This window comes from Macrotis lagotis, chromosome 2 (genome assembly GCF_037893015.1).
Source record: "Macrotis lagotis isolate mMagLag1 chromosome 2, bilby.v1.9.chrom.fasta, whole genome shotgun sequence".
Lineage (NCBI taxonomy): Eukaryota > Metazoa > Chordata > Mammalia > Peramelemorphia > Peramelidae > Macrotis > Macrotis lagotis.
Window position 1 is genome coordinate 245,382,565 of NC_133659.1, and position 26,435 is coordinate 245,408,999.

Here is a 26,435-nt window from a genome sequence, read left to right on the forward strand (position 1 = left end):
ACTAAAAAAATTTTTAAATGAATGTTAAAATTTGTTTTGACATGAAATTGGAAAAAATAAAATATTATTTTAAAACAGAATTAGAGAAATGTAATTTTACTTGCATGAACTTGAAACAGAGAAAAAATATAGAACCAAATGGAATATATAAATACATACATATATATATATATATATATATATATATATATATATATATATATATATATATATATATATGGAGAGAGAGAGAGAGAGAGAGAGAGAGAGAGAGAGAGAGAGCGAGCTCCTATTGGCATTCTTTTGGTAGAAAGCCAGTATATTATGGGTATATAGACTGTGCCAAAGATATGTTGGTTTGTTTGACTTTGTTACAAGGTAGGTAGGCTTCCATTCATAGTAGTATATTGGTAACAATAGTGTATTAATAAAATAACAAAGTATCAATAAAACATCAAAATATTATGGACCCACAAATATTCTAGATCCACATTCTAGCCATGATTCCCATACACTAGGTCTCAGTGATGCCTCTGAGGTTATTTGCCTTATTGAGATAGAATCCTTAGTTTACTCTATTTATTATTTGTATACAAATTAGTTCTCTTCTTGATTATGTGAATCTTCTACTTTCAATAAACAAGTGATGAAAATGCCATACATCCCTAGTTTTCTGTATTTTTTCTCAGGAATTTAGCAAATTTCTGCATTTTTCTCAGAAATTTAGCAAATTTCTATGTTTCATATGGTGCTATCATTTGTCCCTACATGAATCATTATCAATGAACAGTTTTCACTAGGTTTGTCAAGTTAATTTTTGTATATATGACATAGTAAAATAACACATATGTCTTACTAGCCAACAAACTGCTCTCTTGCTATCTGTTAGCTGGAAATCACCAAGTACAACCATTAATAGTAGGTATAGAATCAGAGTAGGAAGGGACCTTAGAAATGAAACTTCTGGGACAGCTAGGTGGTGCAGTGGATAGAGCACCGGCCCTGGATTCAGGAGGCCCTGAGTTCAAATTTGACTCAGACACTTAATAATTGTGTAGCTGGATGACCCTGGGCAAGTCACTTAACCCTATTGCCTTAAATAATTAAATTAAAAATAAAAAAATGAAACTTCTAATCTCAGAAATAATATCTACTATATCAGTCTCTGCTAAAACATCTCCAAGGCAAGGAGGCCTATCACCTCATAAAGTGCCTATTCTATTTTAGGGTAATATTGTTAGAAAATATTTTTTTGCCATAAGCCTAAATTGGTCTTTCCAATTTCTACCCATTTTTCCTAGTTCTGACCTCCAGGGTCAAATAAAATTTCTAATTTTAAGGGCAGATAAGTCCTTCAAATACTTGTTAATATCTATCATATTTTTCCCTAGTTCTTCTCCTTTTTAGGCATAAACTTGCCTAGTTCCTTCAACTGAGCATTACATTTTTATAACATAGACTCAGGGCCTTTCACTATTCTGTTTGTTCAGCTTTGGATATTCTTCAATTTTTCCTACTTCCAGTTTTTGTGGGAGAAGATCAGGAGAGGAGACAACTTAAGATAATTAAAACATAGTGTAAGTGACTTGGAAGAACTAGTAAAATAGGCCAGAGCTTGAATTTAGGGACCAGAAATTTGGGAAAATTTGGAGAACAATTTCTTGTCCCAAATACTTGTTCAGATTTTAGTTCTGGGTTGAAATTTCAGTATCAAAATCAATTAAAGGGGGCGGCTAGGTGGCGTAGTGGATAAAGTATCGGCCTTGGAGTCAGGAGTACCTGGGTTCAAATCCGGTCTCAGACACTTAATAATTACCTAGCTGTGTGGCCTAGGGCAAGCCACTTAACCCCATTTGCCTTGCAAAATAAAAAAAAAATCAATTAAGGATGATATTAAAGAATTAAGGATGATTAAAGAGGATCTAAAAGCTGAAGAGGTAGACTCAAGAAAGGTAAGGTAGTTGTCAAAGACAAGTTAAGAAAAGATAAACAGAACAAATAGAAGGTAAAGAAAATTAATAAAGTGTACTGAAGGGTGAGACAAATTGATGAAACAAAGGTTGGTACAAGGATAAAAGGGAAGTGAATGCAGTTATGTTGCAGAGACTAAGAAAGCTGAGGGAGGTTAAATTCTTAATACACTGTAATAGTTTTAACTAGGTTCTTATGTATGAAGGTGATGCAAACAGAAGGATAGACATTTCTTTAAAAGATAAAGCAAATTTTTGGCCAAGGGAAGAAAATTGATCAACTTCTCATGCTGATCATACCTTTCCATTCAACTCATTTGAATTGTTCTTTTCCTAAAGTCAAAAGAATTTGAGGTGACTTATACACTAAGAACTGTCTCAGGACCTTTTATGTGCAGTAGCTAGGATACAGGTTAGGGAGCATTTCATTCCCATCAGGACAAAGTCTTCTTGTGCTGATTTCCTTGAACATGGGTTTTGATTCTGAGTTTCTGCCACATATGCATAGCCCTTTAATCTCTCTTAATCTTTCCTTTATACCCTCTCCAAAATTAGGAATAATTACAGTAATGCATGTAATGAAGGATAATCCACAAGTGTCATAATTGAAACAGGTCTTTCCAAAGTGGAAACAAATTTAAAAATCACAAAAAATTTGACCTGAAACTCAGGTGCCATCACTTTTGTTTCCAAGACTTCAGATACTGTTAGTGGAGGGATGGGGTGGTGATGGTATATAAAAGTATTGTTTCCAAAAATATTTTTCCTAAGTACTTAGATGGTCATCTTCATGGCTTCTTCAGCCCAGGGGAGAAATACTACCTATATTCCTTGACTTCTTCAGATTTGGCAGTGGGCAGGAAAAGAATGTAAGGATTTAAGTTTAAATGCTCAGCCCAACTAAAACCATTTTTTGATAAGTAAGTAATGCTTGATTGAATTGTTAACTTCCTATTTATTTATAGGGCTTCCTTTAATATGTATTTCCTGAAAAAGCAGGAGTTTTTGATGTTATCATCATCAGTGAATAAACAAATATTTATTAAATGATGAAGGCTCATTACCTGGACAATGTGTTGTATAAATCAAGTCACAAGTATATAAAGTTCAGCCACAAAAAAAGCCTTACAATCTTTTATAAATCTCCTTCTTTGACTGCAAAAATACTCAACAAAATAACAAGTTCAATCCCCCAAGCATTTATTAAGCACCTGCTATGTCCCAGGCATTATTAGATGGTAGAGACAGAGACCAAAAACAAAATGGTCCCTGCTCCCAAGGAGCTTAGGTTTGTTCTACTTAGGATTCTAAAGTTTTCCTACATTTATGACTTTCTGAAGCCTACTCCCCAGTATGGAGTCTCTGATGCCTAAGGAGAGAGGAACTACACTTGAAGGTTTTTACACAATCATTACATCTATATGGTTTCTCTCCAGTGTGAGTTTTCTGATGCTGAATAAGAGCTGATGAATGAATGAAGGCTTTGCCACATTCATTACATTCATAGGGTTTCTTTCCACTATGAATTCTCTGATGTTTAGCAAAGTTTGAACTTCTGCTGAAGGTTTTCCCACATTCATTGCATTCATAGGGTTTCTCTCCAGTATGAATTCTCTGATGTTGAACAAGGTGTGTACTCTGACTAAAAGTTTTCCCACATTCATTGCATTCATAGGGTTTCTCCCCAGTGTGAACTCTCTGGTGTTTAGTAAGGGATGAGCAATGACTGAATGCTTTCCCACATTCGTTACATGTATAGGGTTTCTCTCCAGTATGAGTTCTCTGATGTTTAATAAGAGCTGAGGAGTGAATGAAGGCTTTGTCACATTCATTACATTGATAGGGTTTCTCTCCAGTATGGATCATCTTATGCTGAATAAGATGTGAGGTCCGACTGAAGGCCTTCCCACATTCATTACATTCATAAGGTCTCTCTCCAATATGTGTTTTCTGATGTTCAGAAAAAGCTGAGCTCTCAGTAAAGGTTTTTCCACATGCATTGCATGTATAGAGTCTCGCCCTAGTATGAGTTTTCAAGTGTTTTTTGAGGTTAGCTTTGTGGCTGAAGGCTTTCCCACAATTATTGCATGTATATGGTTTCTCTCCAGTATGAATTCTTTGATGTCGTATAAGTACTGAATGGTAACTGAAGGATTCCCCACATTCATTACACTTACAAGGTTTTTTCTCCTTGTAGATTCTCTGATTTTTCATTGGGTTTGAGTTTTGTTTGAAGGTCTTTCTTTCAAAGTTATCCAATTTCTCTCCTGTAGGAACTTTCTCTTGATTAACAATAACTGATCTCTGATTAAAACTCTTCCAGTATGTATTACATTCAAAGTCTCTCTCCTTAATGAGATTTTTCCTGTGAGCAACTGTTACTTGCCTCAAATGTCTCTCATTTTCCTGTTGTCTCTCTAACCAGTCCTCGCATTCTTCCAAGTTGGAGACATCATCTTCTGTAACTCTTCCCACTATCATCCCTTGTGATGATTCCTCTTCAGAGATTTCTTGTACTGAGGTTGACTCTCTGCTTTCAGACCTAATATCCCAGTCTGAAAGGAAGTGAAAATGCAAAGGTAACTTAAAAAGATATTAACAAAATAGGGTAACAAATCTAAAATTAAAACCAATGAGTAGGTTTTAACAATTTAATACAGCCCTGCAACCTAGGAAATGGGAATAAGAGGAAAGAAAGGAATAGAAGAGATGAGAAGGGGATTGGATTCGCTAAGTAAGAAGGGCAAGAATTAAAGTAACTCAATGAATTCAGTTAAACAGAAAGGTTGTAGATAAAAAAACACAGATTGAATAAAGTAGGGTAGGTCCATTGTCATAAAGCAAGCTAGATGGTACAATGAAGAGAATGCCAGATCTGGAATCAGGAAGACTCATCTTCCTGAGTTCAAATCTGGACTCAAATACTTAATAGCTGTGTGACCCTGAGCAAGTCACTTTATTCTGCCTTATCTGTAAAATTCCTCATTAGTTTTCTTATCTGTAAAAAGATAAAGAAATTTCTAACCATTTTTGCCAAGAAAATCCCAAATGGAATCATGAAGAGTTAAGCTTTACTGAAACAACTGAACAAGAAGTTCATCACCACTAATTAGTTAACATTTCAGTATTATGTCACTATAGCAATCTCTTATTTGAGGCAGCCCAGGATACTAAACCCAAGAGCCCTGGGAATGGCAAAGCATCAGCCTAGTGCCTCTAGTCACCACTAAATATGTATCTATGTATCTATGTATCTATGTATCAGGCACTATGTTAAACACTTTTAAATATTATCTCATTGAAAGCAATTCCTATGGAGATACAGCTGGCAACTCCTGTGGGTAAAGAAAGTTCTTGCAATCAAAGTCTTTGGCACTTTCAAATGGTTGAGCATGAGAAACTTATAAAATGTTATCATGGAAATGACTTAAGAGGTATTAATATCTGCTTTGTTACTGCCTTCTATCTGACTTGCTGTGAAAACCTTCCACATTGAATAAAGTAGGGTAGGTCCATTGTCATAAAGCAAGCTAGATGGTACAATGAAGAGAATGCCAGATCTGGAATCAGGAAGACTCATGTGTTATCTCACCCATTAGAAGACATGCTCTAAAATCAAGGACTTTATTTTTCTATTTGTATAAACCACACTTAGCTCCTGGTTAAGACTTAATAAATGCACCCCCCCCCAAAAAATAACAATGAAAATCAGTCCTTGTCTTTAAAAGAAGTACATTCTAGTACAACATTTTTCTTGCGGGGGAGGGTGCGGTGCTGGTGGTGTTGTAAGGCAACATTAAGTGATTTGCCCAATGTCATATAGCTGGTAAGTATCAAATGTCTGGTACTGGATTTGAATTCAGATCCTCCAGGGCCAGTGCTCTATTCATTGTACTACCTAGTAACCCCCCATAGAAATACATTCTAAAGAGAAAAAGCAGAACAAATTGCTGTAGGAATACAACAGACTATTACTGCATCATAAATAACAAAAAGGATAGTTTCAGAGAAACTTGGAAAGACCTTTATGAACTGATGCAGTCAATAAATTATTCAATTTACTTTACTGACAATTTCATTTTTTTTTGAAGGGTAGAGAAAAGTGAAGGAAACTATTATTCTGAACCTGCTTTTGGTCAACAAGGAAAAATTGACTGTTGAAAAAGAAATGATGGAATTTTTGGGGAACTCATAAAGAGTTTGTGATCAAGGAAATCAAAGCCTGATTTACACTTCAGATTATGAGAAAATGGATTTCAAAGGGTTCAGAAAAAAAAGATAGGCAGGTTTCCATAGTCAGAAATCTATAAAGGATGTAAGCCTATAAAGAATGTGAAGCTCTCAAGCAGATCAGCATCTTCTCCACATCTTATAGTCTTCATAAAATTTAAAAAAAATTTCCAGAAGAAATCAAATAATACTGTTAATATGTAAGAAACTAATTATATATATATAATACATATGTGTGTGTATATATATATATATATATATATATATATATATATATATGTATATAATCTTCAATTCTAGCAAGTCTTCTCATACAAGAACAATTGCCTAGTTGTGGACTTGGGAAAAGAAAATTGAAGAGCATAGAAAATCCAAGTTCTTATAATTCTGATTTTCTAAAACTATGCTAAAAATTTTTATTTCTGAAACATAAGAATCTCTGAGAATTCTTTTCATTTAATTCCCTGTTTCCAAACAGCTCTCCACATTTAAAAGTGTGTTCCTTGAAATTTTAGGTTCAAACAGTTAAAAAGAAAAGTGAAATTCTATTCTTGATTTGATTCTCAACAAGGAGGAACTGCTAAAGTGAAAATGATGGAAAGTTTGGGAGGAAGTGAACCCAACACAATTTAGATTTTGTAAAAAAAGAAGGGAGCCAGACACAGTCAGAAAAACACTCTAGCTTTGAGAAAGTAGATTTATAGAATTCAGAGGAAAGACAGGATGAATAGGATCAAATTCTATAAGGCAGATCAATCCAAGAGGGATATGAAATTCTCAAAAAGGAAGTTTTGAAAACACAAAGAGAAACTAGTGAGTTGCATTGAAGATCAAAATTAGGAATGACTAAAGAGACTGATGTGAACACACACACACACACACAGACCTCATAAATCAACTTAAATTCCATATACATTAATATTTTGAATATTAATTAATCTCTCTATATATATATACATCAGAAAAGTGAACCAAGAACTAGGAATTGTATGGCATTTTATTATATGTTTATTAAAAGTCAAATATACCACACCTGATTTTTTTTCATATTCAATAGCTAAACAAATACAAAAATATTTTTATGAATCACTATGGATAAAGTATTTACAGCATATTTCTGAAATCTGGATACTCATGATTTTGCTCTGGAATTAGCTACAGAATATCCTCAGTCCAATCATAGATACATAAAACTAACTAAATAGAACACTGAAATACAGTCAAACAATTCATACTTTTCATCAAAGTACTAAAAAGAGGGCCTATTTAGTCATATTCTGTCACATCATTTTTGGTTTCTATTTCTGTAAAAAAAGGTTTTCAGACTTTCCAAAGTGCAGTCTGTACAATTAAATCCAGTCATTGATTCATTTCTTTGAAATACCAAGATGTTAGGAATAACCAGTGTCAAATTTATATAGATTGCTGGGCTGAGAAGCATTCAATGCCCCAAAATGAAGTATTGGTATGGTGAAAATATACATTGCTATTTGAGCCCTTGATGCTTCTTGTGAAAGTTACTAGTTGGCTTCCTGAACAACATTTTTTGTTTTTGGCTTTCCCTGTATATCCAATAAGAGACCATCTCCTACTCTGCTTTTTGATATGCCAAATTCTTGAAGCATATTTGGAGATGGGTCCTACCATTGTGCAGTTGAATGGGACTGATGGGAGAGAAGGACACCATCCTTGAAGAATTCTATAAACTCCAGTCAAACCCCTAAAGTAGACAAAGTGATTGTTTAATCACTGCCAGTCCCTTCACTGGAGAAATAAATCTTCTAAACTCAGCTAATGTCCAGAAATCACCTCTATACAACAGGTGTGTCTGAATGGGACCACTCCTTCTGCCTCTTGGATTATTTTCCCTCCCCCACTTCCCTATTCTTTTCTAAAGTTTTTAATGCTTATGATTTTGGTCTCTGCACCCTGTTCATATTCACACAAGTAGTGGTAAGTTTCAATGCACCATTAATGCAATGTTGCCTGTAATGACTCTTAGAATGGTTCTTCCCAGTCAGTCCATTGACTAAAGCTAAGACTAAGTTTTCTGGTAACCATACACTCATGGGACAGATAGCCTCACCTGTCCCCTTCTGTCTTCTCCAAAGAAAGAAGAGAGCAGGTCACTGAACCTCTACTTTCAACAGTATAGAAACTCTTCTTCATCTTGGGTCTATAAACCACTGACCAGAGTTTGAACTAGGCCTCTAAACAGTTGTATCTTCACAGGCAAGATTTCTTGCCCACACCAAAAAGAGCAAGGACTGAGGTCCTATACCCTGTCCCTCAGGTGCAGAGAATTCCCCCTTCTATTTAGTTGCAAGAGTCACTGCTCAGGGGAAAGAACAAGACTTCTGAACCCAATGCCTGTGCCCAAAAGAAGGAAGCTTCTCTCCTACTGGGATCTAGGCAAGGCTTAAACCCCTATCAATACAACTGGAAATGCTTTTAGCAATGAATTAACACAGACTGGCACAAAAGTGACACCAAACTAGTTAAGAAATAGAGTAGTGGACCAGTGGATTAGAATAGGTACAAAAGAAACAGTAGCAAATGATTATAGTAATCGATTGTTTGACAAACTCCAAGATATTAGCTTCTGGGAGTAAGAACTCACTATTTGACCAAAACTGTTGGGAAAACTGGAAAATGATATGGCAAAAAGTAGGCATAACCTATACAAAAATAAGGTCAAAATGAGTACAGGATTTAGACATAAAGGGTGATACCATAGACCAATGAATAGATCACGAAATATACTATCTATTGGATCTATGGAAAGGGGAGAAATTTATGACTAAACAAGAAATAGAGAACATTATAAAATGCAAAATGGATGACTTTGACTAAATTAAGTTAAAATGTCTTTGCACTAATTAAAATAATGCTGCCAAGATTAGAAGGAAAACAGAAACCTGTGAAACAATTTTCACAGCTAGGGATTCTGATAAAGGTCTCTCTTTATGTTCCTCTTACGTTTTTTCCTTCCTATCCCATGGTTTTCTTTCTTTTTCCTTGTCCTAAAATACAAAATACAAAAGATCCCATTTCTAAAATACAAGTCATAATCCCAAACAGGCAATACATATACATATATATATATATATATATATATATATATATATATATATATATGTATATGTATATATATAATCATATGGAAAAATGCCCCAAATCATTATTGATTGGAGAAATGCAAATTATTTAATAGTTTTTGCAAGGCAATGGGGTTAAGTGACTTGCCCAAGGTCACACAGCTAGGTAATTAGTTAAGTGTCTGAGGCTGCATTTGGACTAATGTCCTCCTGACCCTAGGGCCCATGCTCTATTCACTGCACCACCTACCTGCCCCCTAGAAATGCAAATTAAAACAATTATGAGATATCACCTCACACCTATCAGATTGGCTAAGATGATAAAAAGGGAAGATGATTAATATTGGAGAAGTTATGGGAGGATTGGGACATTAATGCACTGTTGGAATTGTCAACTACTCCAACCCTTCTGGAGAGCAAAATGAAGCTAATGCCCAAAAAGCAATAAATACTTTGACCCAGCAAGTCAGAAGAAATCATAAAAAAATGCGAAAAGTCCCACATGTGCAAAGAATTGAAAATTGGGAGGATGCCTATCAAATGGGGAATGGCTGAATAAATTATGGTATATGAATGTTATGGAGCACTATTATTCTATAAGAAACCATGAATGGTTGGACCCTAGAGAAGTATGGAAAGAATTACATGACTTTATGCTGAGTGAAGGGAATAGAACCAAGATAACATTATACACATCAACAACAACATTGTGAACTGATCATCTATGATGGATGCAGCTCCCCTCAGCAGTTCAGAGAGCTAGGATAATCCTGGAAGACCTATTATGGATAATGCCATCCACATCCAGATGAAAAGAAAATTAAATCCAAAAATAATATTTGCTCCAGACCCAATTGGGGGAAAATGTTATTTTTACTATTTTAATATTTTACTATTGCATTTAGAATTTTCTACTTGGGCATCACAACTGCCAGGAGTGGAGTATAAAACTTTTCTTTTTCCTTTTTTATAATCAGATGCAACCTTAAATGTTCATTATTCACTTTACTTTCCAGTTTTGCATTAGCTATTCCATCAGTTTTACATGATACTGTATGCCCAGGCTTTTGTGCTTCATTACTTACAGCATCTGGATTGAGAAGTAGTTCAATTTCAGTTTATCTCTGAAGTTCAGGTAATGAGCCTCCACTCTGCTCAACTGATCTGCAGAACATAGAAACTATAACATCAGAGGCAACTGGTAGAGAAACCACATTGCAGTTTTGAGGTATAGGTACCACCACATAAATCACAAAGGTGATATCCACAACTTATTGTTTTAGAGAACTTTGTGGGACACTAGAAGATTGTGACTTGCTCGGGATCACATAACCAGTATGTGCCTAAGGCAGGACTCTAGACTTTTTAGACTTCAAAAACCAACTTTTCATTCGCTATACTAATAAAATGTTGTAAATAAATTTCAATAATATATAGAGATAAATGTACTCTTACACCTTAGTTAATAAAATCAATTTCACAAGTACAAGATGAGAGAAAGTATAGCTAGACAAAATTTCCTAAGAAAAAGATTTGATGCCTTATGTACAATTGTCCTTATGATAGCAAATAAAAAAAAAGTCAATAGTGTGACAAGAAAGGCAAAAAGACTTGAGGATTTCTGGAATATTGCATTCAATTTGTGAAACCACATTTTAGGAAAAACAAGTTGTAAAGAAATGCCTAGCCTAGCAGCAAGAAGAAATAAAGGATATATGATAGCAATCTTCAAATATTTAAAATGACATTATATGAAAAGATTAGATGTGTTCTTTTTGACTTCAGAAGCCTAAGTGATGGAACTTCAATTCAACCAATATTCATTAAGAATTCACTATGAAAAAGTCATCATGCTAGATGAAAGGGATATAAAGAAGAAATGATATTCTGTGATTTCAAATCACTTATCTTTTATTGAAAAAAATTTTAGTTTAAATTAAAACTAGTTTAACTAGTCAACCTCCTTAAATAAAGAATTCTCTATTAAAACTCTCTAAAAAAGAAACTTCTTTGAGGTCTTCAAGCAGACATATGACAATTTGTTGTAAATTCTTGTTAATATACAATTTAGACTAAATAGTGTCTAAGATCCCTGGCAATATTTAATTTTTTATGCTTTTTTAAACTATTATTCCAACTCAGATGTTATACTGAACATCATCAGTTACTAGCTCTGCAAATCTAAACATAAAATGAAAACAACTGTTACATATCTCTAGATGTCCAAACTAACTTTATCACCACTGTTCGATCCAATATGGCTAGCCTTCACAAAATTTCCTTATGTTCACTTTAAAATATCACTCTTATCCCCCATTTTTCTAGATATAAAAGGTAGAATTTTTCTTTTTCCTTCCTTCTTTTGCTCTCAAAGTTAATATTTCATCAAGACATAAATTTTTTCTTTGAATTGTCTCTCAAACAAGGAAGGACACAATCATTAATCATGCACTTATTTGCCAGATCCTTTGCTAAGTGTTTACGAAATTTATCGCATTTGGTTCAATTTATCTCATTTGGTTCTCACAACAACTCTGGGAGTTGTTATTACTATCATCCCCATTTTAAGTGGCATAAATTGAGGCAGTTAGAGGTTAACCAATTTACCCAGAGTCACATACATACTAAATATCTGAGGTGATATTTGAAATCAGGTTTTTTTGACTACAATCCTAGCACTCTATCCATTGTGCTACATAGCCATTAATGAGGTTTACTGCTATTGAGGCTGTCAACATTTAAATTGCTATACACCAATCATCTAGCTGGTCTTTTCTACCTCTGGTTATTCCCTTTACTTTAATTCACCTGGCACATGGATGATGGAAGTTATCTACATTAAGTATAATATTCTCCTGCTTGGTTTTAGAAGATCCTGTTGCACATGCATGCACGTACATACACAAATACATACATATCTATCTCTCTAAAAAAACAACAAATTTACAAATGTGCCAAAATCAAATTTACGTATTTACTGTCTCCTGCAAACACAAACAGGATTCCACATTGGATCATGCTATATACTATCTGAAGTAGTGGTTATTTAGTTCTCAAAATACCCTGACATTTTCCATGTATTTAAATCGTACCTGTCTCTTGGTAGCACTGTAAAAGATTTCCAACTTTTAAAGCCAAGAGTGACAGAAATTATCCAGGAAAATAAAATGTTATAAATAAAATTATCAACAAAAATAATGCAGGTCTGAGATCATTAGGGTCAGTGGTATAGCACTAGCAATAGTTAAAGGGAGAATCAAAACAATAACTGATAAGAAGTGGTGACTGTCTGTAAGGAAAGAAGAAAAGGGAAGCATTAAAAACAAGTTTCTAGTCTAGGTTATAGGAATATAATATATATAATACATATATACACACACACACACACGTATACATATACATATATACAAGGGCTCTCTACAAGTCTAAACATATATAGAGAAGAGCAGAAGGACAGGATAGAGCTTTGAAGAATCCCACAATTAATGGGGGTAGGGGGAAGGGAAGAGGAAATTGGTAAGTCAGTGAATAAGATAGTAATTTCTGAGGTAGGACAACCATTTAGAATATAAAATCACACATATATGGAAGGAGTGTCTTTAAAAGTCAATTACTCTCCATTTTCCATTTTCTTTCATCTCAATCTGAATTACTGAAACATTTTCCTAGGTGATTGATTGCTTCAGTGTTCCTCTACCTTTCTGTACAATTCTACCAAAGTATGTGTAGGACTTGAATAGCTAAAGATTGTTGAGGATCTTCCCCACCCCACCCCCCAAAAAAGAGAGGGAGTCCTTAAAGAAGTACAAAGATAAAAAAGTAACAAAGTGATATCTAGCACAGTTTGTGTAGAAAACAGTAAAAAGAATCAAAGCACTAAAAATAAAGGAGGATGAGGACTCACAAAAGGCTCTGATTAGAAAGAAGTGGGATTACAGTTTATCAATAAAGCTGTATAGCAAACAGCCTGGAGAGTAGGGTAGGGAATAAAAGAAACTGAGAAAGAATAGATAAAGAATTCTTCTTTTTTCTTAGTATGGAAGTAAGAAAGGATAGATATGGAACCAGGAAGAGTGAAAGGGGAATGGAGAGGAAGACGGGAACAAGGAGAGAATAGCAAGTCAAAATAATATTTTAAAATTGTCATTCTTACATTAATGGAAAGCATCTGACTTGACACCCTGGCTCGCTTGCCTGATTTTTTTCTTGCTCACCTGGATGGGTGCCTCTTGGGACTTTTCTCTCCATCATCCACTGATTTTCTCCTTGATCAAAATTAGAGCTCCCATCAGGTTTGGAAACTGGTAGCCCTGTTAAGTGGAAAAGAAATGGGACTTTGACATTTGTCACTGGTCCAAAGAACCATCTGAAGCTCAGTCCTAACCTCTTAGTCAATCGGGAAGAGAAAGCATTATTAAAAGGTTCAGAGAAAGGCATGATGGACAAAAGTGTTTGTTTGTAATTGTTTCCAAGGAGAGTGGGGAGGACCAGTCAGGGAGTTTATTGCACTTTCCTTGCTATAAGATGGTAATTTCCCATCCACAGAAGTGTCTGTACTGATCCTTTAGGAGAGATTCTCTGGCCAAGGGAAACTAAAGATAAGGAAACCAAAGCTCTCAGGAGTGGCTCAACAATGTTTCACATTTCCAAAAGAAATAGGGAGAGTTAATGTCTTTTCCCTAAGACAAAGAGGAAATTAGGAATCTCTGATCCCTTAAACCCAAGTCAAAATCCAGCAATACATTTCAGGTACTATGTATAAAAATGATGAATTCCCAAAATCAGATTCTGAGTCATAAGGAAGAACTGTCCTTACACAAAGAGACCAGGTTCCTATAGTTCTCCAACATGACATCCCTCTGAGCAGGGTCCAGCTGCCCCCATTCCTCTGGGGTGAAGTCCATGGCCACATCTTTGAAAGTCACTGATTCCTGAAACACAAAACATTTTTACTTACCCTAAGATCATCTCCAACCAGCCTCCCTCCCCACCCCACAATTAAATCCTGGATGGTTCTAAGAAGAGTTGTAAAATCAGAAGTTTTAAGGAAAATAGAAGTGTTATTATAATATTAGTTTCAAATGAAATATTCCAACTCAGGTATGCATGTTTTGGCACCATGCTAGATGTAGAATATTTATTTTTTTTAAAGTATAAGACATGATCTCTATCTTTTAAGACTTTCACAACATTGCTAATAAGGAGAGGACAGTTATGTAAGAAACTGGAGAATAAAACAAAACAGTTATCAAGCATTGGGAAAAGTTAAGTGCTACACAGTTCAAAGAAAGGAGAGATCACAGTGGACAATATTAAGAATTTCATACAGATGGTAGGACTTAAGGAGCTATAGACATTCCAAGAGAAATGCAAAGTCAAAAAAAGGTAGTATATAGGTAATCTAACTTGGATTTAAGGTAGAGATGGTGAAGAATTAATAAGAATGACACAATTCTTGGAATAGTCAAGTAGAAAATGATCTTGGTGGGGACTGAGTTAGAGGTAGAGGTAAAGTTTGGGGGCAAAGGAAGTGATGAATCCAAGACCAAAGGAACTAAATCCTAAGTCCAAACCTGAACACAACTAATTTCTGTAACAGTATCTATAATTTTCTACCTATACACAATTGGTGTTTTTTCCTCAAATGCTAGTACAAGTAATGCCTTACCAGTAAGAAAGGAATTCCTAAAGTCTGCTCCTGCAAAAATTCCTTCAAGTGTTTGGGAAGGGAAAAACAATGACAACTGAAGCAGGAAGCCTAACTATAGTAGCCTACAGTGGGAGGCCAAGATTTTCACATTCTGAAAAGATTCTGAAGAACTAAACTCTAGAAAGTTTATCTCATTTGAAGAGGAAGATCAGATGAACTGAAAAAGGGCACTAAACAAATAGAGGGCATTTTCGATGATGTAATCCTCAAGCATCTGAATCTTTAATTTCAAGAGCCTTCAAATTAATTAAAATCTCCTGGAATAAGGACTTATGTTAGAATCTTTGTTAAGATTGAGAAACTTGGATGTGGAGTCAAGATGGTGGCCTGAAGGCAGGAATTCCTGGGAACCTGTTCTCTAAAAAACTCCAAAAACTGTCAAATTATGTCTTTAGCCAAAATTTAGAGGGGCAGAACCTACAGAAAGACTGAGTGATACAATTACCCAGTCCAAGACAACTTAGAAATCCACAAGAAAGGTCTGTTCCACTGGGACAGGGCTTGGAAAAAGCTGCAGCCACAGCACAGCCAAGCCGGGGCACCTGGGTCCATGACAGAGGGGGCGGTTTCCAGCCTTCTTGTCCCAGGATCATGGGAACAGCTGTAAGGGGCTGTTAAAAAACTCTGCCAAACCAGAGTGAACACGGAGCACAGCGCCAGCCTCAGAGCATTCCTGTGGTGGCAACCTGCTGTGGGAGTTGGCAGAGCCACACTGCATATCCTGAACTCTTAGCCCATAGATGGAAAGGGGGTCAGGGGAGCCTGCAGAGGTCTCTCTGCTCTTCCTGGGGCAGGACTCAGCTGTTTGCCCACACTCAGATCCAGGTTGCAGTCTGGACCCCCACAACACTACCACAGCAGAGTAGGGATCATCCTCACAGCCCCAGGGCAGAGGGGAGGGCCTGAACACAGGCAAGAGAGCAGTCAGAGCCTCTCATGAGACCTTAGAAAAATTAAAGTCCCTGTGGTTTTTCCCAAAACCTCCCAAAGCCTTGGCAGTGTGGTAAATCAGTTTCTTTGGTCCCACAGAGGATCAAAATACACACTGAGATGATGACAAAATCAAAGCTTCTGTATCCAAAACCTCCAAGAGAAATAGAAAATGAGCTCAGGTTATGAATGAGCTCAAAAAAACTTTGAAAAGCAATTAAGGGAGGTAGAGGAAAAATTGGAGGAGAAATGAGAGCAATTGCAGATAAATCATGAAAACCAAGTTAGCAACTTGGTGAACGAAATACCAAAAAAAAAAAAATACTGAAGAAAATAACATACTAAAAACCAGTTTAGGTCAAATGGAAAAAGCAACACAAAAGGCAAATGAGGAGAAGATTGCCTTAAAAAGTAGAATTGGTCAACTGAAAAAGGAGATAAAAAAGCTCTCTGAAGAAAATAACTCCTTCAAATGCAGAATGGAACTAAAGGAAGCTGATGACTTTGCGAGGACACATGAAGAAATAAAACTATACCAAAGAAAAACAAAAATTAGAAGAAAATGTGAAATATCTCATTGGAAAAACAACTGACTTCAAAAGCAGATCCAAAAGAAATAATTTAAAAATTAGTGGGCTACCTGAAAGTTATGACCAGGAAAAGAACCCAGACTTCATTTTTCAAGAAATAATACAGCAAAATTGCCCTGAGATCCTAGAAGCAGGGAATAAAAATAGAAACTGGGGGAGTTCACCAGTCACCTCCTGATAGAGATCCCAAAAGAAAAACTCCTAGGAATATTATAACTAAATTCCAAAACTCCCAAGTCAAGGAGAAAATACTAAAAGCAGCCAGAAACAAGCAACTCAACTACTATGACTCTATAGTCAGGATTACACAGGATCTGGCAGCATCTACATTAAGGACTCATGGGGTATGGAATATGATATTCTGGAAGACAAAAGATCTTAGTTTACAACTGAGAATCAACTATCCAGAAAAACTGAACATCCTCTTTCAGGGGAAAAGATGGACTTTCAGTGAAACGGGACTTTCAAACTTTCCTACTGAAACAACCAGAGCTGAACAGAAAGTTTGATCTCCAAGTACAGGACTTGAGGGACCCATAGAAGGGGTGGATGAGAGGGACTATGAGGAACTTAATGATGTTGAACTGTTTGTATTCCTGCATGGGAAGAAGATACTGATAACTCATATGAACTTTCTCATTCGTAAGAGCAGTTAGAAGGAGCATACATAAACAAGGCACAGGAAGGAGCTAAATATAATGACAGAATATAGTAAAAAGATGGAGTCAATGGGTGATAAAGGAAAGTACTGGAGGAAGGGAAAGGAGAGGAAGAAGAGGCTAAGACATTTCACATAAGAGTCAAGAAAAAGCTTTTACAATGGAATGGAAAGAGGGGAGAAGTGGGGGAAGGAATAAGCCTTCATTCCCATCAGAAATGGTTCAGATAGGAAATAAACAGATACTTAATAGGACATAGAATCTATCTTACCCTAGAGAAAAAATGAGAGGAAACAGATGGGATAAGGGGAGATGGGGAGAGGGAAGGGGGGGTAGGTGATAGAAGAGAGGGAAGATTGTGGGAGATGGTACTCAGATACAACACATTTCTGAACAGGGACAGGATGAAAGGAGAGAGGGAGAGAGAGAGAGAGAGAGAGAGAGAGAGAGAGAGAGAGAGAGAATGGAATAGATGAGAGTGGGGAGGATTAGGGTGGAGGAAATGTAGCTAGTGATAGCAACTGTGGGAAAATATTGAAGCAACTTCTCTGGTGGTTATGATGGGGAAGGCAACTCATCCCAGAGACAGAGACATTGGAATTTGAAAACAGACTGAAGTACACTGTTTTTCTCTCTCTCTCACACTATTCTTGAGGTTTCTCATCTTTTTTTTGGGGGGGGGGGTTATGATTACTCTCATAACAACATTATTGTAATAATATAAAATGATATAAAATAAACAAAACAAAAAATATAAAAAGCTCTAAAAAAAAGATTGAGAAGCTCTAGTGCTAAGAGGGAAAAGTGCCACAATCTGAGAACTAATAGTCCGTTTGGGGGGGGGGGGGTTCAACTTACATGAGATCTGGCCATCAGTCGAAGAGCAGCTGTTCCTACCTCCTGGGTTTTCTTTTCTTGGGGAAGGGAAGAGTCCTGAGAAGACTGAGCTGAGAAAGGAGAAACTGGACATTATGAAAAGGCAGTGCTGCCCTAAATTACTAACTAGTTAAGACTGTACAATTGCTCTTAAGATTGACTTCAAAGGAAATTGAAGTTAGCCTCATCTGCTCTCAAGATAAGAGAGTTGTGTCAGTCATTGATGCTGTCCCTAGGATCTAGGAGAAAGTGCTGAGAATTAGAACATAATGACTGAAGTACTGAATCTCTCTCTAGAGAAGTATAAACCTCTCTGTGCTTCATTCACCTCTTCTTTCAATAAGGAAATTAAAATTTGTATTTTCAAAATAAAATCCTATGGCTCACCTTTGCTTATAGAATATATGAGGAAACAATATGCTGAGTTTTTGGCGGGGGAAAAGACTTCACCAATATGAATATTTTACTTCCAGAGGTCATCTGTTCTTAAGACTTCTTGAGACTCCATCACTTGGGGTCTAAAGTAAGTCACTTGATTGTAGTCCCAAGTTTACTGTTTATTAGATATTGTATTTTTGTAACTACAAAATGAAATCATAGCTACAAAAAAGGTTGGATAATTGGGAATGCAGATCTTCATATTTAATGTCAGAACACAACAATATCTAACATTCTAAACAGCACCTTCCTCCAACAAAAGTCTTTATATAGGCATCTCTTGAGTCTCACAACAATCTTGTGAGGTGGGTAGTACAGGTATTATTATTATTATTATTGGCTTTTTTTGCAAGGCAATAGGGTTAAGTGGCTTGTCCAAGGCCACATAGCTAGGTAATTATTAAGTGTCTGAGGCCAGATTTGAACTCAGGTACTCCTGACTCCAGGGCTGGTGCTCTATCCACTGCACCACCTAGTTGCCTCTATATTATTATTATTATTGATATTAAATGAACCACTCAAGGTTGCACAACCAAGACATAACAGAATTAGATTTAACTTGGACTTTTTAACTCCCTGTCAATTTTAATTCCTTCAAGTTTCCCAGGCTGCCATCTTGGACTGGTATCAATCTTTGGAGGATAAGAAGTATAAATAAGTCAACCCCTTAAACCTCAACTGTAGGAACAAGACAGAAAAAGTTGTTTCCTTTCTGATTTCAGAAGATATACTGCTGCACAAATGAGTTGGGAAGGGAAAAACCGGCAGGATAACGTGATTACAGTCTTATACTGAGGCTCCATTTTCTTTCATTGAGCCTGAGCAGTGCTTTCTCTCTCCCATTATCTCTACTCAGATGTCAGCTTTTTTGTTTTCCACAAAAAGTTACTCTCACCATCTAGAGTGCCATTCTCACCTTCCTCCTCAACCACCTGAGTTGACTTCTCCATAGTTAACCACCTCTGAGTTCTGATGATGGACTTCCAAAGTCTTTCTCTGTCTGGGTAGAATGGTTAGTAATTGCTCCTGAAATTCCCGAATCTGCTCTCTTCTCTGAATCTCCGGCCTCTGCCCAGAAGCTCTGGGGAGCCGCTGACACAGCCTCGTGCTCCGAAGCTCGGTGGCCTCCACCTTGGTACTCAGGGACGGTTCTTTGGGGCTTCGGAGTTCGGGGACATCGGTGTCTTAGCTGTCAACATTCGTGGTCTAATGGAAGGACGTCCCTGGAGTCCAGGCTTGGCAACAGTATCATCTACGAAGAGCTACTGATGAGGGATGAAGGGTGGGAGGGAGAGGCAGGGCTGGGTCAAGCTGGGGGACCTGGTGGACTGGGATCCTGGCTTAGGTCTTTAGAGTCCTGTAAAGGAGAGGAAAAGACGCAGGAAGAAGCATGGCCAGAAAGTGAACAAGCCTCCGGCGCAGCTGGGGGGGGGTCGCGCTCCTGGGGGGTGACCGGGGCGCCGAGACGCGTGAATCCATCTTCGGTCCAGCAGCGTCCTCCCCTCCCCCCACGTGGAAGCCCTCTCCAGAGGTGGCAGACACACACAGTCACACCAGGGCACACTGGGGGTGTGAGGAGCGGGGTCAGGGGGCGGGTCGATCTGACCCCATTCACTTCCCGGTACAGCCCAGGCTGGGCCAGGGCGCCAAGGTCTCGGGCCCCACCCCGGCCCCCGTGGCGGCCTGCTCCTCCCCCGCCCGTCCAGATCTCCCGGCACCTCCGCCGGCCGGGGGCCGCGGCTCTGCCCCGCCGGGGCGTGGGCACGGAGACCGGGGCTAGCCCGCACTCACCTCCCGCGCCGCCTCCACAGTGGACAAAGACCACGGGCTTCCAGGCCCGAGAGGGGTCTGCGCCTGCGCATTGCGAGCCTCCGAGCGGCTGCTGCCAGCCCCTGCCCGGGCGGCGCCTCCCCCGCTCCATCCCTGCCTCTTTGCCCCCACCCCCGCGCGCGGCGCCTAGCCTCGCTCCCCGATTTCTCCCGACGGTATCTCTTTTGTACAGTTTGCTTGTTTCCCCTTCCGTTATTTGGTCAGCTCCGTGATGGCAGGGCTCGCCATTTGCCTTTGTACCCCGAATCTTGGCCACTGCGCCTGGACGGCAGGTGCACACAAAAGTGGAGCCGGCCTACGTGCGGCGGGGCGGGGGTGCCTAGGCTGCCTTCTCCGGGAGGCCCATGCCCAGGGGGCATTCCAGCACGGAGGGCGGCCCACCAGCGTTTAAGCTTTCACTCTGCGCTGACTTTGGTACTAGAATGAGTGGGTATGTGCAACACTGCTGAGCGCAGAGCTTTGCAAGAACTCACATGTTAAAGGGAGGAACAACTTGTCCGTGATGAGGTGAAGATAGAGGCTAAGGCTGTAGTAGCTGCCCTACATTACTGAGCAGGATGCGAGCTAAGATGTAAAGGAAGCCAGAAAAACACAAAGCACAGATGGACGATGAAGGGGAAGGGAGGAGGAAAAGTGACCAGTGTGAGGGACAGCAAGACCAGTAGAGTTCTGGGAGGTGAGGGGGAGGAGCAAGACCACTGGTTAGGAATGAGCCAGGCTATGAAGACTTTTAAATATCTGGACTTGAACTCAGTTCCTCCTGACTCCAGGGTTGGTGCTCCAGCCATTATGCCACCTGGCTGCCCCATATCTAAAGAATTGTATTTGATACTGGGTTAATAAAAAGGCACCCGATTTATTGGAGGCTAAAACAGTCAGACCCAATTAACATGCTGTAGGACCTGAAGTAGGGTGGTGGTTCTAAGAATAAAGAGATGAGAAATGTTGGGAAGATAGAAATGATAAGACTTGACCATAAAGTGCATATGTACAGTGATGTGAGGAGCTCAAGATAACATTGTGGGGGTGAATCTTGATAATCTGGAAAATGGTGGTATCCTTGACAAGGGGTCCCTGTATTTTTTGCCTTTTGTAATAACCATATTTTAAACTCCAAAGCTCTAATTATTTTTCCAGTTCCTTGGATCTTGCAGACTCTTGACTCCAGTTTGGATTTGAGGGACACAATTGTAGGCTTGCCCCTGGCTGAAGTTCTAGAACACTGCTGCAAGTCCCCTTTTCACTCTGAAGTTCAGATCAACAACTAGTCTCTCTTTTAGTCTCAGCTCTCTGCCCTGGTTACTCAGCTGCAGGCCTTAGAAGGAACTGGGATTGAATCTGAAACCTTCATCTCAGGTCAAAGCCAATTTGCTGCTGCTCATTTCTTCTGCTGATCCCAGTGCAGAGCCAGGGGCCCATGATTTTTCTTCTCATACACAGCTATTAGTTGAATTATACTATGCTGTTGCCTTCTGATTTCTGATTTTAAAAAATCTAATTAGGGTTGAATTGAGGGAAGAAAAGATTTGTACATGCCTAGAAGAATATAGAAAAATCACAGTTCTTCAGGAAGCGATAGTCTAGGAAGAGCTGACATGTGGTTCTTTAGGGGGAAGAGAGGATTGTAATTCAAACAGTTCCTGGCCTCAAGGAATTTTTCTTCTAGAAAATCTCAGGCAGAACCAATAGCAACAGTAGTATTGCCCATATTAAGTATATGTGAGACAACAGTAGAGAGAAATCTTACCATATAAAGAAATCTTACCATATAAAAATCTTACCATAAGGAACCATTAGTTCCTTACTTTTAAGGATCTTATAAAGGTTTCAATCCACCTCCCCAGTTACTTTACCTTATTAGCCACAGTTTCCATTCTTGGGGACAATATCTCATTCATCTTATAGAAATATATAGAAATGGAGCTATACTTGTGTTTTTCAGTAGGTTCAAATCCTTTATACATTAGTCTTTTGCTAAAATGTTTAATAACAACAAAATATACCCCACCTTTTGTAAGGTTTTTGATGGTTGTTTTTTTTTTTTAATACATAAAGAATGATCCCTGGACAAAGAGAAACATTATTCTGATTTCATTAGCTAGATAACTAGGGTCCAGAAAAACATTAGGCAATGGGTTCATTAAGAAAAGAGATAAGAAATGTTCAAGAGGAACTGCTTATTAAAGATGTAGAGGAAGGACAGAAATTGAAAAGCCAATGGTGGGAGGAAAATAGTCTAAAAGTCAAAAGCCTTGACACCAAGCTTCAATGGTACAAGGTTTAAACTTTTGAGTGAGCTTGGAAACCATAAATTCTTCGTGCTTTACTATATCTTGGCCACAACTACAATTCCACCTTGCCTTTCCTTCCCATAGTCATTTCCTTCTGTTCCAGTGGTGTTAATCATATTTTCTGACTCCTAATTTTATATTGGTTTTTGAATACTAAGCTACATGAGAGATTATTTATGAATGTTCTAGGAATATGAATATCTCTAAGATTTTCTATTTTTCCTCAAGTATCTTGTCTTGAGAATATTTATAGCTCTACATGTCTGCCATTCATTTCTACTTGCCAGAGAACTTCACATTCTCAGCCTACATTTGGAATAGTCATTGTTGGGGCAGCACATGCTAAGCATTAATCATGCCAAGGAAAAAGTCATCTAAGACCAAATCCCCTTTCATATTAATACCATATTACATTCTAAACATATACACTTACAACCTCTCAGATATAGTAATTATACTTCAACTAATTGGTTTCATAAATATATAATGGATTTAAATTAGAAAAGGATGCCAGAAGCCCAAGTTCAAAGCTGAGCTACTTGAAAAAAGAGTTTTTTGGGCTTCCCCTAGAAAAATGATAGACCAAGCTTTAATTGTAGAAAGATAACTCAGACTAAAAAAAGCATACCTGGAGAATAAAGCAGGATTTGTGATTGTTGTACATTACTCAGGAGCAACAACAAATTACAGGACCCTGGTGCCCTTGCGCGACCAGTGTAAACATCATAGTCGGAGGCAGTTATAAATCATCAAGTGACAAGATTGGAAGCCAGCAAAACCCACGACCCACTTCTTTGACCCCTGTGCACTTATATAAACATACTGTACACCATACTCCTGTGTAAACATGTTTATAAACTATTTTGACCTACTGGAGATGGTTCCCCACTTAAGATATCAGAGAAAAGACCTATTTACTAATTCCTGACTAGTTAGTTTTCCCGAATTCAGTCAATCAAGCCAAGATTTTTCACTTTTACAAAAATCAATGAGCTGCCCTGTTGTGATAACATTCTCATGAAGAATAAAGTTATATATCCATATGTCTATGAGGGTTCATATATGATCATATAAGGCAGAAACATTCATTTCCTATACTCGTGAAGGAAAGGGTCCTTAGTCCCTCTTTTCTGATCCTCCACTCTTGTAATGTTCTGCATCATGAGACACTTCTAGTCATTCCCCTTTTCTTTCCAAGGGAAATGATTTACTTTCTAGTCACTGTTGTTTGCTGTACCTCTAAAGAGAGATACTCTAGGTGAAGTGAGCAGAACCAGGAGAGCATTGCACACATTGTATGCAATACTGACAACACTGTGAGATGGATCAACTATGATGAATATAACTTCTCTCAGCAATTCAGTGATCAGACAATCCTGAGAAACTGGTTATGGAAAATGATTCACATCCAGAAAAACAAAATAAAACAAAACAAAGGAGTCTAAATACAGAGCAAAACATACTATGTTCATTTTTTAAAATTTCTTTTATGTTTTTTCTTTCTCATGGTTTTTCCCCCCTTAGTTCTAATTTCTCTTTCACAACAGGACTAATATAGAAATATATTAAATAGGATTACACATGTATAATTTATACTAGACTAAGAGAGGTTGGTATAAAATATGGAACTCATAAACTTGAAAATTGATGAATATTAAAAGCTACCTTTGCTATATATATATATATATTAGGTTTTTGCAATGCAATGGGGTTATGTGACTTACCCAAGGCCACACAGCTCAGTAATTATTAAGTGTCTGAGGCCGGATTTGAACTTAGGTAATCCTGATTCCAGGGCCAGTGCTCTATCCACTGTACCACCTAGCCACCCCTGCTATATACTTAAAAAAAATAAGATAAATGTTTAAAAAAAAAGAGGAAAGAGATACTCTGAGCATGTCCAGAAGGGGAATGAGAAAGATAAATATGATTTAAAGCAGTTAAAGTTTAAGTAAATCCTCCGATTTATGTAAGTCAAAACATCACCCTTATGATGTCATTAGTCCTCTCCTAGAATGAAGGATAAACAACACCACCAAAGAGCTCTTTTTCACCTAAGGGAAAATCCTTGATTCAGCTTTTATCTTACTTTGAGAATTTTTTTTTTTGGTCAAAATGCTGTTTCATATAGTTCATATAGTTCAGAAGACCCCTGAAGCAAGAATTTGAAATGGTGATTAAACATTGTTCATACTTTCTGTCCCCTTTCATTTTCATTTGTACACCTTATAAATTATCCTTCTTTTGAGATTCCTTATGATAATGAAACACAGATCAGAATTAGCTATGATTGATTACTTTAGCCAACATTAATATTAATTAAATAAATATAAAAAACTCTAAAGAAAAGATGAGTTTTGAATTTTTACATATGTTCTCCTGGTGCAGAAAGTATGGAAAATACCAGGCAAAAAAATAGCACTGGTGCATATGATTGGATCAGATTTCCTCATTTCTCTGTAGTAGGAATTTTCCCTAAAAGATAAAAAAGCTGTACCTAGAACTTGCTTTTCCCCTACCTCATTTGACTTTAGTTTCCTAATCACCCAAGGGCATAGAAAGTCCCATTTATTTGAAATTAAGACCCTTCTCCTAAATTTCTAAAGCCTTTATATCCTGCAGTGCTTAACTCAAGCAATTCCATATGGAAATGAGTGAATGGGACCAAATCTAGAGAAGCTAAATAAAGCCACAATATCTTTGTTGTATCTTTGTGTTAGAGCAAATTAATTCTCCTTTTGTTAACTTTTCATAGACTCCTGAGTGCCTCATTTCATCCCAACATCAAACCTGAACTAAAGAAGTGCTGGTGTTAGGCCTGCCTCTAAAATTTGGCTTAGTTCTTCAATTTGAATGATATGAAAGAGAGCCTTGGGACTCATATCATGGTTGATTTTGGGGAAAAGCATTGCAAATAAGGAGGGGGAGGGGCAAGTCATTTAATCCTATTTACCTCGGTTCTATAAAATAAGCTGGGGAAGGAAATGGCAAGCCACTCCAGTAACTTTACCAAGAAAACCCTAAATGGGATCGTGAAGAATCGGACACAGTTGAGATGACTGAACAGGAAAGCTGTAAGTCTCCTCTTATCAGAGAGGCTTTCTAGTCATTGAACCCTATTAATCAGCATACCCAGTAGGGTAAAAGGCACCCTGATGAGTTGGAACCCAGAAGCTGGCAATCAAAAAAACCTCATTTACAGTAAGATCCATAGACATAACTGTGAGATCAATGTTTAGAAAACATGAGACTAGCAGAGAGTAATGCCTAGCAAAGATTACATGTGTTTATGGAATACTATACACCAGGCTTATGAGGGGAAATGTTTTATTATTATTATTCTTACAATGATGCTATTAATGCTATTGAATGAGAAGAGAGTGGCCCAGGTATTCCATATTTGTATATTTTTCAAGTATCTACATTCAATCAAATCTATATTCTTTCCTTTGTAGTTCACTGATCCTTTAATTTGTTCCCTGCTTTTCTGAACCACGATACATATTGCAAGTCCTCAAAAGAATGAATGCTCTATTGCCTTCTGATCTCATGAACCTAAATGTCATGCTGGGGTTTACGTATAATGCATAAATGTAGAACAGTGCTTCTCTGGGAAACTGCAGTTTCTAGTAGATGCATAGTTTCACAGGTCAGTGAGCAGAAGTCTATAGATGAGTAGTCCCACTAGCTATATAGGAAAGAGTTAGGTAATAAATATAAAATTTTATTCCATATTATGATTTTTAAAATATCCTTTGTGAGGTTCATATTAGCATATTTTCCAACTTCTTATTCCCATTGGCAATCTAATTCAGGCATTTTGGTCCTTTCTAC

The 26,435-nt window shown here is 37.6% G+C and overlaps 1 protein-coding gene across 1 annotated transcript; it reads right to left on the reverse strand.

Annotated features, from left to right (window-relative positions):
* Positions 1-251: 251 nt before the first annotated feature.
* LOC141514640 (uncharacterized) lies at positions 252-20,333 on the reverse strand. Its single transcript, XM_074225613.1, has 6 exons — positions 20,272-20,333; positions 19,397-19,837; positions 18,025-18,113; positions 14,094-14,208; positions 13,492-13,587; positions 252-4,504 (listed from the first exon to the last, which is right to left on the reverse strand). The coding sequence occupies exons 2-6, from the start codon at positions 19,428-19,430 to the stop codon at positions 3,291-3,293; spliced, it is 1,548 nt and encodes a 515-aa protein (XP_074081714.1). The 5' UTR covers positions 19,431-19,837; positions 20,272-20,333; the 3' UTR covers positions 252-3,290.
* Between the last annotated feature and the right edge of the window lie 6,102 nt (positions 20,334-26,435).

Excerpts from the sequence above, each read along its gene's own strand:
- LOC141514640 (XM_074225613.1), bottom strand. The coding sequence starts at position 19,430 with ATGGAGAAGTCAACTCAGGTGGTTGAGGAGGAAG. Across the intron at positions 14,209-18,024 it reads GACTGATGGCCAGATCTCAT|GAATCAGTGACTTTCAAAGA; the intron begins GTAAGTTGAACC and ends TTTGTGTTTCAG. Across the intron at positions 4,505-13,491 it reads CCCAAGAGGCACCCATCCAG|ACTGGGATATTAGGTCTGAA; the intron begins GTGAGCAAGAAA and ends ACTTCCTTTCAG.